At 40.5% G+C, this 15,649-nt stretch overlaps 1 protein-coding gene across 7 annotated transcripts; it reads left to right on the forward strand.

Moving 5' to 3' along the window:
* The first annotated feature begins 265 nt into the window (after window positions 1-265).
* LOC117991805 (antichymotrypsin-1-like) lies at window positions 266-14,763 on the forward strand. Of its 7 annotated transcripts, XR_011237926.1 has the most exons (10): window positions 267-425; window positions 964-1,073; window positions 2,864-3,007; window positions 4,892-5,092; window positions 6,424-6,522; window positions 7,377-7,517; window positions 7,914-8,126; window positions 9,200-9,332; window positions 14,335-14,530; window positions 14,563-14,763. XR_011237926.1 is itself a non-coding variant. In XM_069505455.1 (9 exons), the coding sequence occupies exons 1-9, from the start codon at window positions 398-400 to the stop codon at window positions 13,721-13,723; spliced, it is 1,200 nt and encodes a 399-aa protein (XP_069361556.1). In that variant the 5' UTR covers window positions 266-397; the 3' UTR covers window positions 13,724-13,835. The 7 variants fall into 7 exon arrangements, 6 of the variants coding, with proteins under 6 accessions (XP_069361556.1, XP_069361555.1, XP_034835307.1 ...); XM_069505455.1 differs by lacking the exons at window positions 14,335-14,530; window positions 14,563-14,763 and adding an exon at window positions 13,593-13,835 and having other exon boundaries at window positions 266-425; XM_069505454.1 differs by lacking the exons at window positions 14,335-14,530; window positions 14,563-14,763 and adding an exon at window positions 12,014-12,163 and having other exon boundaries at window positions 266-425.
* The last annotated feature ends 886 nt before the right edge of the window (window positions 14,764-15,649 follow it).

Here is a 15,649-nt window from a genome sequence, read left to right on the forward strand (position 1 = left end):
ACGGTGCAACGGATCGACGTGATTTCTTGCATGGCTATAGATAAAGACCTGTAGAGTGACATAGGCTACTTTTTATCCCGGAAAATCAAAGAGTTCCCAGGGGATTTTTAAAAAACCTAATTCCACGCGGATGAAGTCGCGGGCATCAGCTAGTATCTATATAGTTTACCACGCTGACCAAGTGTGGATTGACAGATCTGTGGAATACAATCGAATAAATTTGTTAACCTTTGTGTGGACAGATTTCCCTAACTACCAACTACTTGGGCACTTATACGTACCATTTCTTATCTACGGTCAATCAATAAAATTACAAAACAAATTAAAGTAAAGCGATATTTTAAGAGCGCATCTCAAGTTGATCTGCCAGTTGGAATTGGACACTCGGACGAGCAACATGGGGACAATAATTCTGGTTTTGATGGGTAAGCTAAAGTTATCTTTTTTTTGCTACATACTTTACTTTTATTTCATTCTAAAAAAAAATTAAAAAAAATGGTTGTTAAAAATTCCTTATTGCCTCGAATCTCAAATTACAGCATGACGGTTTGCGCAGGTCAAAGTTATACCTATTATACTAGCTGATGCCCGCGACTTCGTTTGCGTAGATTTAGGTTTTTAAAATTCCCGTGGCAACTCTGACTTTTTATTTAAATAGAGATAGCGAGCAAACGAGCAGGTGGATCACCTGATGTTTGCCCATGAACATTTGCAGCACCAGAGGAACCGCCGATGCGTTGCCGGCCTTTTAGGAATTTGTTGGCCCGCCCCTTGAATAACCCCATGTTGTAATCTAAAGGGAACCCCGCCGAAGGGAGTTGATTCCACAGTTTGCATGTTTCCGGGATAAAAAGTAGTCTACGTCACTCTCCAAGTCTTTAACTATACCCATGCAAAAAATCACGTCATTCTGTTGCTCCGTTGTGACTGTGACGTACTTGACCTGTTATTTTTTTTTGGCAGCCACCATGGCCGGAGTAGCACACTCCCGATTCGGCGACTATACATTCCCGTCATACACCAGGTCTCCCCTCGGCGACTCAGTTGACATCGCGTCTATGAAATTCCTCAAGGTAAGCTACCATAACCTCAGACTAAGAATAAGGAGACTTGTCAAACGCGTATACCCGAAACCTTGACCTCCCGAATAGGAGGCGTACCTACGTTTTGGAACTATTAGGTTATCATGGCTTCGAACGCCATGATAACCTAGTAGGTGCGCCTAAAGACGGTAGCAAAGTAAGCTCGCGACTTCAAACTATAGAATTATTGTTGTTTGGATCTGTTGGGATATAGATAGATTACATAACATGACAAAGAAACTAAACTAAAAAAATAATTGTATGCAAAGGCGGCCTTATTGCTCACAGCAATCTCTACCAGGCAACCTTTATTTTGAATTCATAAGTATCAGTTAAAAGGAAAAACTTGGACGTCCTGCTTCAAATATATTATATCTCAAACAGGACGTTCACAACAAGTTGGTTTTTCTTTTAACTGATATTTTTCCTACAAATTCAAAATATCCCAACAGGATCAATTCCTCAAGCCGAACGTCGCGTCGTGTAAATTGGACGATTTAATATTAAGTATAGTCGGTGGGGGTCATAGTATGGACAATACCGCTACATCAGCTAGTTCAATGTCCCTCATGAGGTCCTACTAAGTAGTTTACCTTCGACTCCATTCTTGTCTGTACCTACAGTTAACGTCAGAAAAAAACTCTCGCTGAAACCTACGTAGTAGGATTTATCCATCTACAACGGACAACCTGTACCTATATAGTTCAAGGACCTTGTACCTATGTAGGACCTTGTACCTATGCAAGGACCTTGTACCTTGTCCTTGTGCAAGGACATTTAATTTACGAAATCTTCTTCTGTACTACTTATTGCTTAGGTAGGAATAGGTGTAGGTGGGTAGGTAACTAGTGGTTTCGACTTCGAGTGATGAGCGTACAAACATTGACAAACATTTATACATAGGTACCTAAATTATTTTTATTAACGATTTTTATAAACGATTAGGTAGGTACCTAATTAGTTAATAGGTACCTAATCGTTGCAGTTTTTGATTTGTATGTATTTTGATTTGATAATAAATAAAAAATAAAAAAATAGGTCCCTAGAATTTATTTTAATGACGTGTTTTTTTGCTATTTATCATAAAGAGCAACCAACCATAAAATTATCGATAATAACTATACTTAGGTATACCTACCTACTTGATAACAGGAAAACGCGTTTAGTAATGAAATCATCTACCTAAATCACTATCACTATATACTTATTATAAAAAAACAAATGCTACTCTAGTTTGTCTGTTTGATCCCATTATACCTACGCAGAAACTACTTAAAAAGTATAAAGTAGGTATGTTTGGTAAGGTGCTAGAATGGCGACCTCCCACCGGAAAGCGCAGCGTCGGAAGACCTCCACAAGGTGGCGAGACGACATCCAAGGAGTCGCAAGGAGATGCAGCAGAAAGTTGTCATCTATGTGGATATCTATTGAATGATGATGATGATGATGAAGTATGTTGGCAATCTGCCCCCCAATTGTATAAGAAAAACGTATTCATCGTATCCTAATCCTCAACAAATTATGCCCTTTGATTGGCTGTGAAAAAATGTAAACAGCGAATCACCCAATCAAAGGGCAGAATTTTTTGACGATTACGATAACGATGAATACGTTTTTTTGCACAATCGGGGGCTGAAAAGAATTAAAGATTAGGTATTGTCCTGCTTTTAGCGAAAAATAATTGTAGCGCCGAGTATAGCACCGAGTCTTGTATGTCAACCCTATAATAGCTACCTATACTAACTGGTACCTAACTTTTAACATAATTTTTTTACCAACAGGAAACGTACAACTCCGCAGCAGACAAGAGCGTAGTCTCGTCTCCATTCGGTATCATGTCACTTCTGGCGTTCTATGCGGCCGGAGCTGAAGGTGCGAACAGAGACGAAATCGTGCGCTTCCTCGGAGCTTCGGACTATAAACAGGTAAATGTTCCACTAGCAGCACAGTTCACGACAGTTATGAAACTTGTAACAAAACCATGAGGCTTCACCTACACTGACCCGTGTCAAGGTGCAGGCGTCAATTGTAGGCTATGAAACGAGGTATCAGGTATGTGACATGGGCCCTCGCGTCGTCCTTGTTGGGTTATGTTCGACTGCAGATGAGTAGATGACTGTATTAGGGTTTTCTGAAAAGAAATTCTCAGTACTTAGGTAGTTAGGTGAGTCGACATTCGACAATAATTCTACCGTGTAAACAATCACGTCAAGCTCACTTCCGCAAGTTTTCTAACTTGCTGGACTTGCCGCAAGTCACAAATGTGTGTACAATGTACATATACAATATTGCTCGTAGTGTAAACAATTCTGCAAATACTTGCGGAATAACTTGCAAGAAGTTCTTGCTAGTCTAAACCTCGCTTTAGGGGAAAACTTCCTGTAAATGATAAAATTAATAGGTAGGTATCTTAAATACGTAACAACTCGAAATCGACTAAACTATTAAGATAAGTCAAACACATTAGTAAACCTATCTATACAATGGTAATAATGGTATACTTATACCTACCTATAAGCAGAAGATCTGCATTTGTATTGGTGAAATGCAGTACAAATTCAAAGTTTTGTCGTTTTGTCGGTCTCAATGACCTCTGTCGTCTACTACTGTCTCTACAGTGCCTTACAAATCTCCTTCTAAAGGTCGATCGATATACATTACTTTCTGCCGCGTAATATTACCAGTTAGCCGCGCGAAACGTCTACTTACCTACTCTTCATATTTTTACTGATTTCAAAACTAGGTACTTACTCCACATTGGCACTGATTTCAAAAATGCTGAACGGAGCGCCTCAGAATATACTATGACGCCCCGATGTTAAACCAAGACAAGCACGCCCCTCAGCTAATGAGCTCTGTGACCAGCATTGCCAGACGTCCCGATTTTGGCGGGACGTCCCGAATTTTCAAGTCTAAATCAAATGTCCCGTGCGGGACAGGCTCAGTCCCGCTTTTCGGGGATAACTTAACCGTGCGTGCAGCGTGCTGAGGAAACGTGAGCGGGTGGCACAGACAAGCCCGACAAGAAAAAAATCTGTAAGATCTAATTGTCTTTAAGATATCTTTAGGAGTACTATTTTCTTGTTGGGAAGTGTGGATTGGCCGCCCGCCCCCGGAGCGTACCTAATGAAGATAAGCGCGCGATTTTTGCTGTACATAGAGTCACGTAAACGTCATTTGAATTCAAATAAAAAGATAAATATTTAAAAACTTCTGATTATATGCGTTTTTAGAGTTCCGTACCTCAAAAGGAAAAACGGAACCCTTATAGGATCACTTTGTTGTCTGTCTGTCTGTCCGTCTGTCTGTCAAGAAACCTACAGGGTACTTCCTGTTGACCTAGAATCATGAAATTTGGCAGGTAGGTAGATCTTATAGCTGACATTTGGGAAAAAATCTGAAAACCGTGAATTTAGGGTTAGATCACACAAAAAAAATTAAATTGTGGTCATGAACTAATAATTAGTATTTTCAACTTTCGAAGTGAGTGACTATATCAAGTGGGGTATCATATGAAAGGTCTTCACCTGTGCATTCTAAAACAGATTTTATTTATTTATATGCATCATAGTTTTTGAAATATCGTGCAAATTGTCGAAAAAATACGACTGTAGTACGGAACCCTCATTGCGCGAGCCTGACTCGCACTTGGCCAGTTTTTTTTAACATGTCCCGCTTTCGACGAAAGAATTCCGACTTTTTTCATTCAAAGAGTTCCAAAATCCCGACTTGGCAATTAAAAAATCTGGCAACGCTGTCTGTGACCCACTTCCTATCTTCTATCAATATAACGCCTGTTCAATCCCCAGCTGGAAGCGTCGTACGAGTCCCTCAGTCAGCGCTACGCGTCCATGGACCGCAGCTACCTGACCGTGGCCAACAAGGTTTTCGTCTCAGACAAGTACACCCTGCGCGACCAATTCAAGTACGCCGCGTCGGCCTACCGCAGCGACGTGGAGAACCTCAACTTTGAGAACACCAAGCTGGCTGCTGATACTATGAACCAATGGGTGAGTCTAACTTCTTCTTAAGGTTCCGTACCTCAAAGGGAAAAAGGATATAGGATCACTTCGTTGTCTGTCTGTCGTGGCTGTCAAGAAAAGGGAATGAAAACCTATAGGGCACTTCCCGTTCAATAAAATCATGAAATTCCCGTAGAATCATGAAATTTGACAAAGTAGTTCCAAATGTCTTGTAGCACAAGTAAAGAAAAAAATTCGAAACCCGTGATTTGTGGTTACGTCACAAAAAAAAAGATTTGTGTTCCGAAATAATTAGTTTACTAAATCACATCAAGATGGCGGTGCCCGTCAACTTGCAATGATGCGGTGTGCGGAACCCTTAGTGTGCGAGACCGATTCGCACTTGACCGTTTTTTAATATTATTTATTAGGTACCTATCTAATGCTTGATTCAGTTGTACCTATTATTTTATAAATTATTAAATTAAATAAGTAGACTTTGATAATAATATTTAGAGTAGGTAGCAATTAAAACTAAGATAAGAAATCTTGTTGTGGTAAAATTTAAAACATCAGATCAAATGTAGGTTAAACGAAAAAAATATATATTATTATGTAATACAGTTGCTAACTGATAAAATTCCACGTGTAACTAATATCTATAAGTAGGTATGTAGGGTAGTTAGAAAATATAAACAAATTACATTATCACTTCGGGCAAATTCTCCGTAGCTTCAGAATACATTGGACCGATAAGAAATTAGGTATCTAACTAAGTATATTATGAAATACCCTGGTGATATGAAAAATTTGATGTACATACCTATCCTATAGGTACTTACAAGGAAAGGAAGAGAGGTACCCATTTATGCACCAATGATGCACTTATGATCCTAATATGAGATAATATTATAGATACAACGATACCCGTAGTTCATACTTAGATGTCTCCTTCGCATTAAAGAATTAGGTAAATCGTTAGAGTACCTAAAAGTAATGTTCATTACTCAATCACACAAAAACGGCTGAACGGATTTGGATGAAATTTGGAATGCAGATAGATTATACCCTGGATTAACACATAAGCTACTTTTTATCCCGGAAAATCAAAGAGTTCCCGCGGGATTTTGAAAATATAAATCCACGCGGATGAAGTCGCGGGCATGAGCTAGTCAGTTATAATTTGTACTTAAGCAGTACTCTGTATTACATAAGTACCTATACCTAAAAGCCTGTAGTCTCAGAGGAGCCTACCCGGGATTCAAACTTGCAACCATAGCTGCAACGGAGTTACGCTTTCTAACTACCGAGTACTATTGAATACTAGGGTTTCATGAGCTAGTAACAGCTTCATAACAGTTTATATTTTGTGATTGCAGTCTGCAAGTAATACCAACGGAAAGATCTCGTCACCAGTGTCCGAGAGCGATATCGACCCAGCGGCGGCGGCCGCTCTCCTGAACGTCATCTTCTTCCAGGTGAGAACAGTTATTACTACAAGTGCGGCATGATGAGGCCCGAGCCGAAGGGGAGGGTATTTCAAATTTGCGCTTCAACTGTGTTGAGCCTTGCAGTAGCGGTGTAGTAAGAGCTAATTTACGAACCAAATGTGAAAGCACGCATCTCTATATTCGGTGGTCCGGGTTTTGATCCCGGGCACGCATCTATATATTCAGGGGTCTTAATTTTGATCCCGCACGCATCTCTATATTCGGTGGTCCGGGTTTAGATCCCGGGCACGCATCTATATATTCGGGGGTCTTGATTTGATCCCGCACACATCTCTATATTCGGTGGTCGGGTTTTGATCCCGGGCACGCATCTATATATTCGGGGGTCTTGATTTTGATCCCGCACACATCTCTATATTCGGTGGTCGGGTTTTGATCCCGGGCACGCATCTATATATTCGGGGGTCTTGATTTTGATCCCGCACACATCTCTATATTCGGTGGTCGGGTTTTGATCCCGGGCACGCATCTATATATTCGGGGTCTTGATTTTCATCTCGGGCATGCATCTCTATATGCGGGGTCCAGAAACCCAGAGTTCTCCATAAAGTCGCAGGATAAAGTTGTCAAAAGGGTATGAAGTCACCAATGCGCATTTGGTCAGCCAGCGTGGTGGATTAGTCCTAAACCATTCTCATTCTGAGAGGAGACCCGTGCTCAGTAGTGGATCGGCGATGGGTTGAGATGATGATGAAATTAAACCAATCTTCCTCTTACAAGCCTATAACGCACGGTATTAGGTTACTAAGTACCTACTTGTAAAATAAGCCATCGAAGTATGAAGAAACAATTTAAACTTTACCTGTATTTCTACCAACCAGGGTCACTGGCATGTGCCTTTCAACGCGAGTGAGACCAAAGAGAAGGAGTTCCACCTGGACAGGTCCAACTCTGTCAAGAAACCCATGATGCATCTCCTGCAGTCACTCTTCTACTACGAAAGTGCTGAGTTGGGAGCTAAGGTACGTTAGAGCGTTTATCGATTACAGCTGTTGGCGTCAGGGAAAAAGAACTGGCGACAGGTAAGAGGAACCTGCGCAGTGGGTGCTTTTTGTAGGGATCCATATCTCTAGAAAAAAAGGGATAGGATCACTTCGTTGGCCGTCTGCCTGTCTGCCGCGTGGTCTGCTGTGTCTGTCAAGACACGTGATAGTGATAAGATCGCCCTTTATTTTTAAGCATATCATTTTTATTCTTTGGTTTTAAAATAAATTAAATTGAATTGAAATGAATTGAATTGAATTACATTAAATTAAATTTCATTACATTTCATTACATTACATTGCATTAAATTACATTAAATTAAATTAAATTAGTAATTCATAGGAAACGTTGGTTTGAATTCGTTTTATTTACAGATGATTGAGCTGCCCTACAAAGAGTCCCAATTCCGCATGATCGTTGTCCTGCCCGACGAGGTGGACGGTCTGTCAAGTGTGGTGGAGAAGGTCGCTCAGAGAGGTCTCCTGGAGGACGTGTTCAAGATGGGACCCGCGGGCGCTGATGTAAAGCTCGATATGCCCAAGTTCGAGATCAAATCCAAGCTGAATCTTAACGAACTTCTGCCCAAGGTAAAGTTCTTTATAGTCACTAAGGGCTTGGCTGCGATATCTTTGTATTTTATTTTATTTATTAGATTAACTTACGGCTACTTACACTAATCCATTTAAAAAAAACTTAGTTCTGAAAATATAACTTACTAAATGTAGTCGCCATTTATAAGTTAACACAACATTTACAAACATAATATGTGACAAAATAAAAATACATTACATCAATAAGATTACAGATAAGACTTAAGACTTCCAATATACAAAGATCTTTTCCCAAAACCTATACAAATCTTTTGATCTTGCACGTCAGCTTTTTCATCATGATCAACTCATCGCCGGCTCACTACAGAGCCCGAGTCTCCTCTCACAGTGAGAAGGGTTTTGGCCATAATCTACCACGATGGCCATGTAGATCTTGGTAGACTAGACTTCATACACCTTTGAAAAAATTTTATTTCACCACTTTGTCAGCGTGACTAATATTTATACCCATTCCAAATTACAGAATTCTAGCGGTAATAGTCTCTGAGATTAACCGAGGACGGACGGAAGGACGGACAGACGTCTGTCTGATGATTGATGTTTCTTCAAATAAAGAATCTTGAATTTTTACCACAGTTGGGAATGCTCTTTTTTTTTTTTTTTTAATGTAAAATATTCTTTATTTGCATTTAAATTATTTAAATAAACTATTAACAAACTTAAATCTAAAAAAAACAACATTAAATTAAAACTAAAATAAATTAAATTAAATCTAAAACCTCATCGAGACCACCGCAGCGAGGCATTGTACCCAAGATGCTGGCAGCATTACCCCTTTGGATGGCCAAACTAATTCTTTGACCAAGGTAGCTGCCAGCTCTCGGGTCCCCGGTTGACTCGATAACTCTTTTCGCAATTTCTTCAAAAAGAGCTCGAGCCTCCGGGCCCCACGGCCCCAAGGTCTCCACACCAAAAGGCACGAATACGAAGCTCCCATCGAGGTTTTCATATTTGCGCCTCTTGGCCTTGGAATGCTCTTTGAATGTTAGTTCATGCAACCAGGTTTTATTCTGGTTTTTAGTTAGATGGCTAAACCAATATGTTTGCAGGTGGGAGTGTCTCGTATCTTCAGCGAAGCAGCGCCGGGCATTATCAAGGAGCAGGGAGTGGCCGTGTCGCGCGGCCTGCAGGAGGCGTTCATCAAGGTCGACGAGGAGGGCGCCACTGCCGGAGCTTTCACTGGTAATTACATGCCTCATCATCATCAACCCATCGCTGGCTCATTACTGAGCACGGTTCTCCTCTCGGTGGTAAGCACTGATGGTCTTATTAGTGGGAGTCTTATTCTGGCAGGGGTTTGGAATTTCATAATTTCTGGTCTGGTCTGGTGGGAGGCTTCAGCCGTGGCTAATAGTTACCACCCTACCGGCAAAGCCGTGCCGCCAAACGATTTAGCGTTCCGGTGTGATGCCGTGTAGAAAGCGAAGGGGTATGGGTTTAATAAAAAGCCATACCCCTTCCAGGTTAGCCCGCTTCCATCTTAGACTGCATCATCACTTACCACCAGGTGAGATTGCAGTCAAGGGCTAACTTGTATCTGAATGAAATAAAAAAGACAAGGATTGACAGATCCTTAGCTTATCACTTACATTTTAACTTTCATACCGGGGAACCAATGAGTACCTAATGCATTGCTCTGTTCCCAGGTCTCGTGGCCGTCACCATGTCGTCCAACTCTCGTCCCCCACCGCCCATCCCCTTCAAGGTGGACCACCCCTTCCTGTTCGCCATCTTGCATAACGACGTCGTGCTCTTCACCGGAACCTACGCGCACTAACGCGTGTTCATGATGATACTTACGCGCACTAACGCGTTTTCATGATGATACTTACGCGTACTAACGCGTTTTCATGATGATACTTGTATCACATTAACACGTTTTCATTATGATACTTATAATTAATAAGTAGTTCATAAAGAAATACGAGTGCTTTTGTATTTTGTATTTTAATAAAACTCAAAGACTTTTCATGTAAAAATTAGTTTTATTTTACATTACCTAATACCATCAAATAAAAAGAGCACGATATCGATCAGGAATTGGTTGTCTAGTCCACCTTGAAGGGTAACAATATGAAGCTGGGGGTAGGAGGTTTGATGACAGTGGATGATTTATTATCTACTTAGTATACGCGATGCCAGCGACTTTGTTCAACATGGATTTACATTTTTCAAAAATCCCGTGGGAACTCTTTGATTTTCTCTTTGACGGGTCGAGATGGTAATCGGGGTACGAGGCGGCGGGACGGCCTGTACACCCGCACGTCACACGCGCTTGCCCGCACAGGGTTAGCGCGGGGGCGCTATCTCAATTCAAAATTTCAGCCAAAGCAGTTGAGGCGTGAAGGAGTACCTACGTAATTAACATCCAAATTTTCACAATTTTAACATTATTAGGATTTTGTGGTATCTACTTACTTACGAAGAATAGAATAGAAATATTTTATTTAAATAATCTTTTACAAGTGAATGGAGACGTCTACGAAACGAAAATATGTTGACCGATGAATCAAATTACGGCGGAATAGTACCTACCTAGGTATACCTAGGCAATCTAGGCGCCATTTATCGTCGCGTAGCGCGTTTTACTTCGTATCGTAACTTAATAGATCGACTAACTTATGCACTCGACTTCGTCCGCGTATAAATCCGCCCCCCCCTATCGAACCCCTATTTTACCCCCTTAGGAGTTGAATTTTCTAAAATCCTGTATTAGCGGATGTCTACGTCGTAAGTAATAGTTATCTGTATGCCCGATTTCAGCCCGATCCGTGCAGTAGTTTGAGCTGTGCGTTCATAGAACAGTCAGTCAGTCAGCTAGTATCAGCTTTTTCTATTATATTATGTATAGAAGATAAATCGCCCATTTCGCAAGGTCAACATCAGTTTTTTCGTTATCTGACGCCTACTGTACCTACCAGAAAACTATAATTTTTAAAAAATTCTTTTAAAACAAATAAATCATTTCATTTCAAATCATTTCATTTCATTTCATAACCAATAAGGCATGTACCTCTTTTCCCCAGATTTCATGGCGACCCCCATATCGTTATACTTCATCCCCTTCAAAGTGGACCACCCCTTCCTGTTCGCTATCCTGCAAAACGACATCGTGCTCTTCGCCGGAACCTACGCGCACTAACGCGTTTTCACGATGATACTACGAAAATTGACACGTTTTCATGATGATACTTACGCGCAATGACTCGTTTTCAGGATGATACTTACTTACAACAATAAATAATATTTGAAACACCAGTGCTTATGTATCCGTACCCTTATATAAATGCGAAAGTGTGTTTGTTTGTCCTTCAATCACGTCGCAACGGTGCAACGGATTAACGTGATTTTTTGCATGGCAATAGATAAAGACCTGGAGAGTGACATTGTAGCTGTCAAACAACCGCGGTAGGGCTACTGGAGAGTGACATAGGCTACTTTTTATCCCGGAAAATTAAAGAGTTCCCACGGGACTTTAAAAAATCTATTTCCACGCGTACGAAGTCGCGGGCATCAGCTAGTTTTGTAATATAATAAAACTCAAATCCTCTTTTTAACCGACTTCAAAAAAAGGAGGAGGTTCTCAATTCGTCGGGATCTTTTTTTAAATCTGTCAATTCGTTTTGCTAATTTTATGTGCCTAAGTAGGTACTTACATCTACCCTCATATAAAAAGATAATACTACGATGTCGTTATATCAGACAGCGATCAAGAGTGGAGTGGAGTGGAGTCCGCCTTAAAGGGAATATTATAAATTGATGACGGGAGTTTGACGATAAGAAAAGCCTAGTTATATACCTATAGGCATCAGGAACTTGTGCAGTTAGTGATTTAACTAACAAGGCATATCTCTGTTCCCCAGGTCTCATTATGGTCTTCACGTCGTCCAACTCTCGTCCCCCGCCGCCTATCTCCTTCAAAGTGGACCACCCCTTCCTGTTCGCCATCTTGCATAACGACATCGTGCTCTTCACCGGAACCTATGCGCATTAACGCGTTTACACGATCGATGGTACTACGAAGATTGACACGTTTTTATGATGATACAACGCGCAATGATTCTTTTTTATGATGATACTTATATAATCTAAATATATAAAAGCAAAAGGTGACTGACTGACTGACTGATCTATCAATGCACAGCTCAAACTACTGGACGGATCGGGCTGAAATTAGGCATGTAGATAGCTATTATGACGTAGGCATCCGCTAAGAAAGGATTTTTGAAAATTCAACCCCTAAGGGTGTGAAATGTGTAGTCCACGCGGACGAAGTCGCGAGCATAAGCTAGTGATGAATGATATTTGAAACACCAGTGCTTATGTATTTTGTAATATAATAAAACTCAAATCCTTTTCTGAATCCGCGAATTCGTTTTATTAATTTTATGTACCTAAGTACTTACATCTACCCTCAAATAAAAAGATAATACTACGATGTCATTATATGAGACAGCGATCAAGAGTGGAGTGGAGCGTAGTCCGCCTTAAAGGGGATATTATAAATTGATGACGGGAGTTTGACGATAAGAAAAGCTAATTCTTATTAATGAAACTATATATACTTATATACCTAGGCGTCAGGAACTTGTGCAGTTGGTGATTTAACTAACAAGGCATATCTCTGTTCCCCAGGTCTCATTATGGTCCCCATGTCATCCAACTCTCGTCCCCCGCCGCCTATCTCCTTCAAGGTGGACCACCCCTTCCTGTTCGCCATCTTGCATAACGACGTCGTGCTCTTCACCGGAACCTATGCGCACTAAGGCGTTTACACGATCGATGGTACTACGAAGATTGACACGTTTTTATGATGATACTTACGCGCAATGACTCGTTTTCATGACGATACTTACTTATATAATGATGAATAATATTTGAAACACCAGTGCTTATTTATTTTGTAATATAATAAAACTCAAATCCTTTTCTGCATCCGCGAATTCGTTTTATTAATTGTATTGTTCCTAAGTACTTACGCTTACCCTCAAATAAAAAGAAAAAACTACGATGTCGTTATACAAGACAGTGATCAAGAGGTGAAGTCCCCTTAAAGGGGATATTACGAATTGGTGACGGGAGTTTGACGATAAGAGAACCTAATTCTTAATAATGATATATATATAGATTAGGCGTTAGGAACTTGTGCAGTTGGTGATTTAACTAATGTACAGGGTGGGGTTGTCCCTGTAGACGTCAAGTTTGCCAACTGTACTAGGGGCTGGATAGCGCCGTTTTCTCTACCAGGGTAGGAAGAAATCAAAGGAAGTAAACACTAATAAATATATCTGCACAGTTTGCATTACAATTTGGAAGCTACAATCGGATACGATGGTCTTAGGGCAACTGGCGAGTCGCGCTATGCCTCGCTCGACATAGCCTCAAAATGCTGACTCGTCAGTGCCCGCTACAACTACTAAGGCATAAATCTCTGTTCCCCAGGTTTTATTATGGTTCCCGTGTCGTCCGACTCTCGTCCCCCGCCGCCTATCCCCTTCAAAGTGGACCATCCCTTCCTGTTCGCCATCTTGCATGACGACATCGTGCTCTTCGCCGGAACCTACGCAAACTGACACATTATCATGATGATATACACTTATAATAACGATACTAACTACTAATACTTGAAAAGCGAGTACTTTTGTATTTTGTAATTTAATAAAACTCGTGTTCAGAATGTGAAAATTTGTTTATTTTATGTAGTAAGTACGTACTACACCTTGTCGACAAATCAAGACTCGGATTACAAGTACTTAAAAAGATATCTGACCTTGATCTAGGTACGCAGGCGGTGATCTAGCGATTTATTTAATGGTACGCATTGAATTCCCTTCTCATTCTAAGAGGAGACCCGTGCTTAGTAGTGAGCTGGCGATGGGTTGATCATGATCCATCAGACAATCTTTCGTTTCGTAGACGTCCCAGTTTTTGCCCTTCACTTTACGCAATAAAATATATAACTCGATTAATCACCCACTACGAGTCCGCGGCAGATCAAGATGGCAATTGGGGTATGAGGCGGAGTGACGCCCCTCACATCAGCACGTCACCCACACCAGCTTAGCGCGGGGGCTGTGCAAGTGTGCGGGGCGTTCCCACCCCGGTTGCTATTTCAACCTGTCGCGTATTACACATTCAAGAGTAAACTACCTATAACCAGTAAGAAATAATCTCTGTTCCCCAGGTTTCATTGTGGTTCCCCCATCGGTAAACTTTCGCCCCCCGGCGACCATCCCCTTCAAGGTGGACCACCCCTTCCTGTTCGCCATCCTGCACAACGACATCGTGCTCTTCACCGGAACCTACGCGCATTAACGCGTTTTCATGATGATACCAGCTATGCAGAGTGACATGTTTTCATGAAGATACCGACGGGGATGGACACGTTTTCATGATGATACTTACGCGCAATGACACGTTTTCATGATGATACTTACGCGCAATGACACGTTTTTATACTGATACATATAAATTACAACGATGAGTAACCTAGTAATAATATTTGAAACACCAGTGCTTTTGTATTTTGTAATATAATAAAACTCAACAAACAAACTTTTGCCTTTATAATATTAGTTTGATTATTATAGTCCGACCTAGTAATCGTTAGAAATGCATGGAATGAAATAAACAAGGTAGGTATTCATTAATATAGTTTTATTGCAATCAAAGGCGTGTTTTCAACAATACTCTATAACAAAATAATTATACCTAACATGACTTTATAAAAAACATTGATAGTAAATAAAAATTTAAACACATTCTAAGTCAACATTGCAAAATAAATATATTTTTTTTTGAAAAAAAAAAATTTGGCATGCGCGTTCTATGGCTATGCGGTTGATCTAACAACGGCCATACTGAGCAGGTGTCTATCTGGTAAAAGCGATATTTGTATAATAATTACAATTTTATCGTGGGAAATGCTTTATACAAGGTGTAACCAAAAGGCTAGCAAAAACGAAGACAGTTGATAGTACTGATGATTGATTTAAAGGTACCACAGAAACAACACGAAAAAGAAATAAAAAAATCCTGTATTTTTAAAAGTTCACAATATTGTAAAACATCTGACTAACGCTGGATGTCAACGAACGTTACGTAAATAGGCCACTCGGACCACGTTGTAGGTGGGGGCATTGACCCGAGTTTTACACAATGTACATTGCGGGTTTAAAAAATACTAAAACTACAAGATAATGCAAATGGGCATTGGGTTGTGTTTAGGTAGTATAATAATAAACCTTGGTTTTTGCTAGCGTTCAGGTTACGCCTTGTATATTTTATAAAACGAGAATGTTTGGAAAGTGAGAATCTCTGCGACGTAGTTCTCATTTCTGAGGATCGCAACCCTCGTATTTAAAGCATTGCGTGCTGGAGGGATTTTCTCGATCATAAACATATCCGGAGTACAGTTTTTGCATATCACGAGGGCGAGTGACTCATGCTTGTGTTTAAGTCGTATCGGTATAAGTACAGGTACACTAAATGTGTGCGTT

Source organism: Maniola hyperantus, chromosome 20 (genome assembly GCF_902806685.2).
Source record: "Maniola hyperantus chromosome 20, iAphHyp1.2, whole genome shotgun sequence".
NCBI lineage: Eukaryota > Metazoa > Arthropoda > Insecta > Lepidoptera > Nymphalidae > Maniola > Maniola hyperantus.

Coding starts and splice junctions, on each gene's coding strand:
- LOC117991805 (XM_069505455.1), top strand. CDS start 398: ATGGGGACAATAATTCTGGTTTTGATGG. Junction 5,093..6,423: donor CTGATACTATGAACCAATGG/GTGAGTCTAACT, acceptor TTGTGATTGCAG/TCTGCAAGTAATACCAACGG. Junction 6,523..7,376: donor TGAACGTCATCTTCTTCCAG/GTGAGAACAGTT, acceptor TCTACCAACCAG/GGTCACTGGCATGTGCCTTT.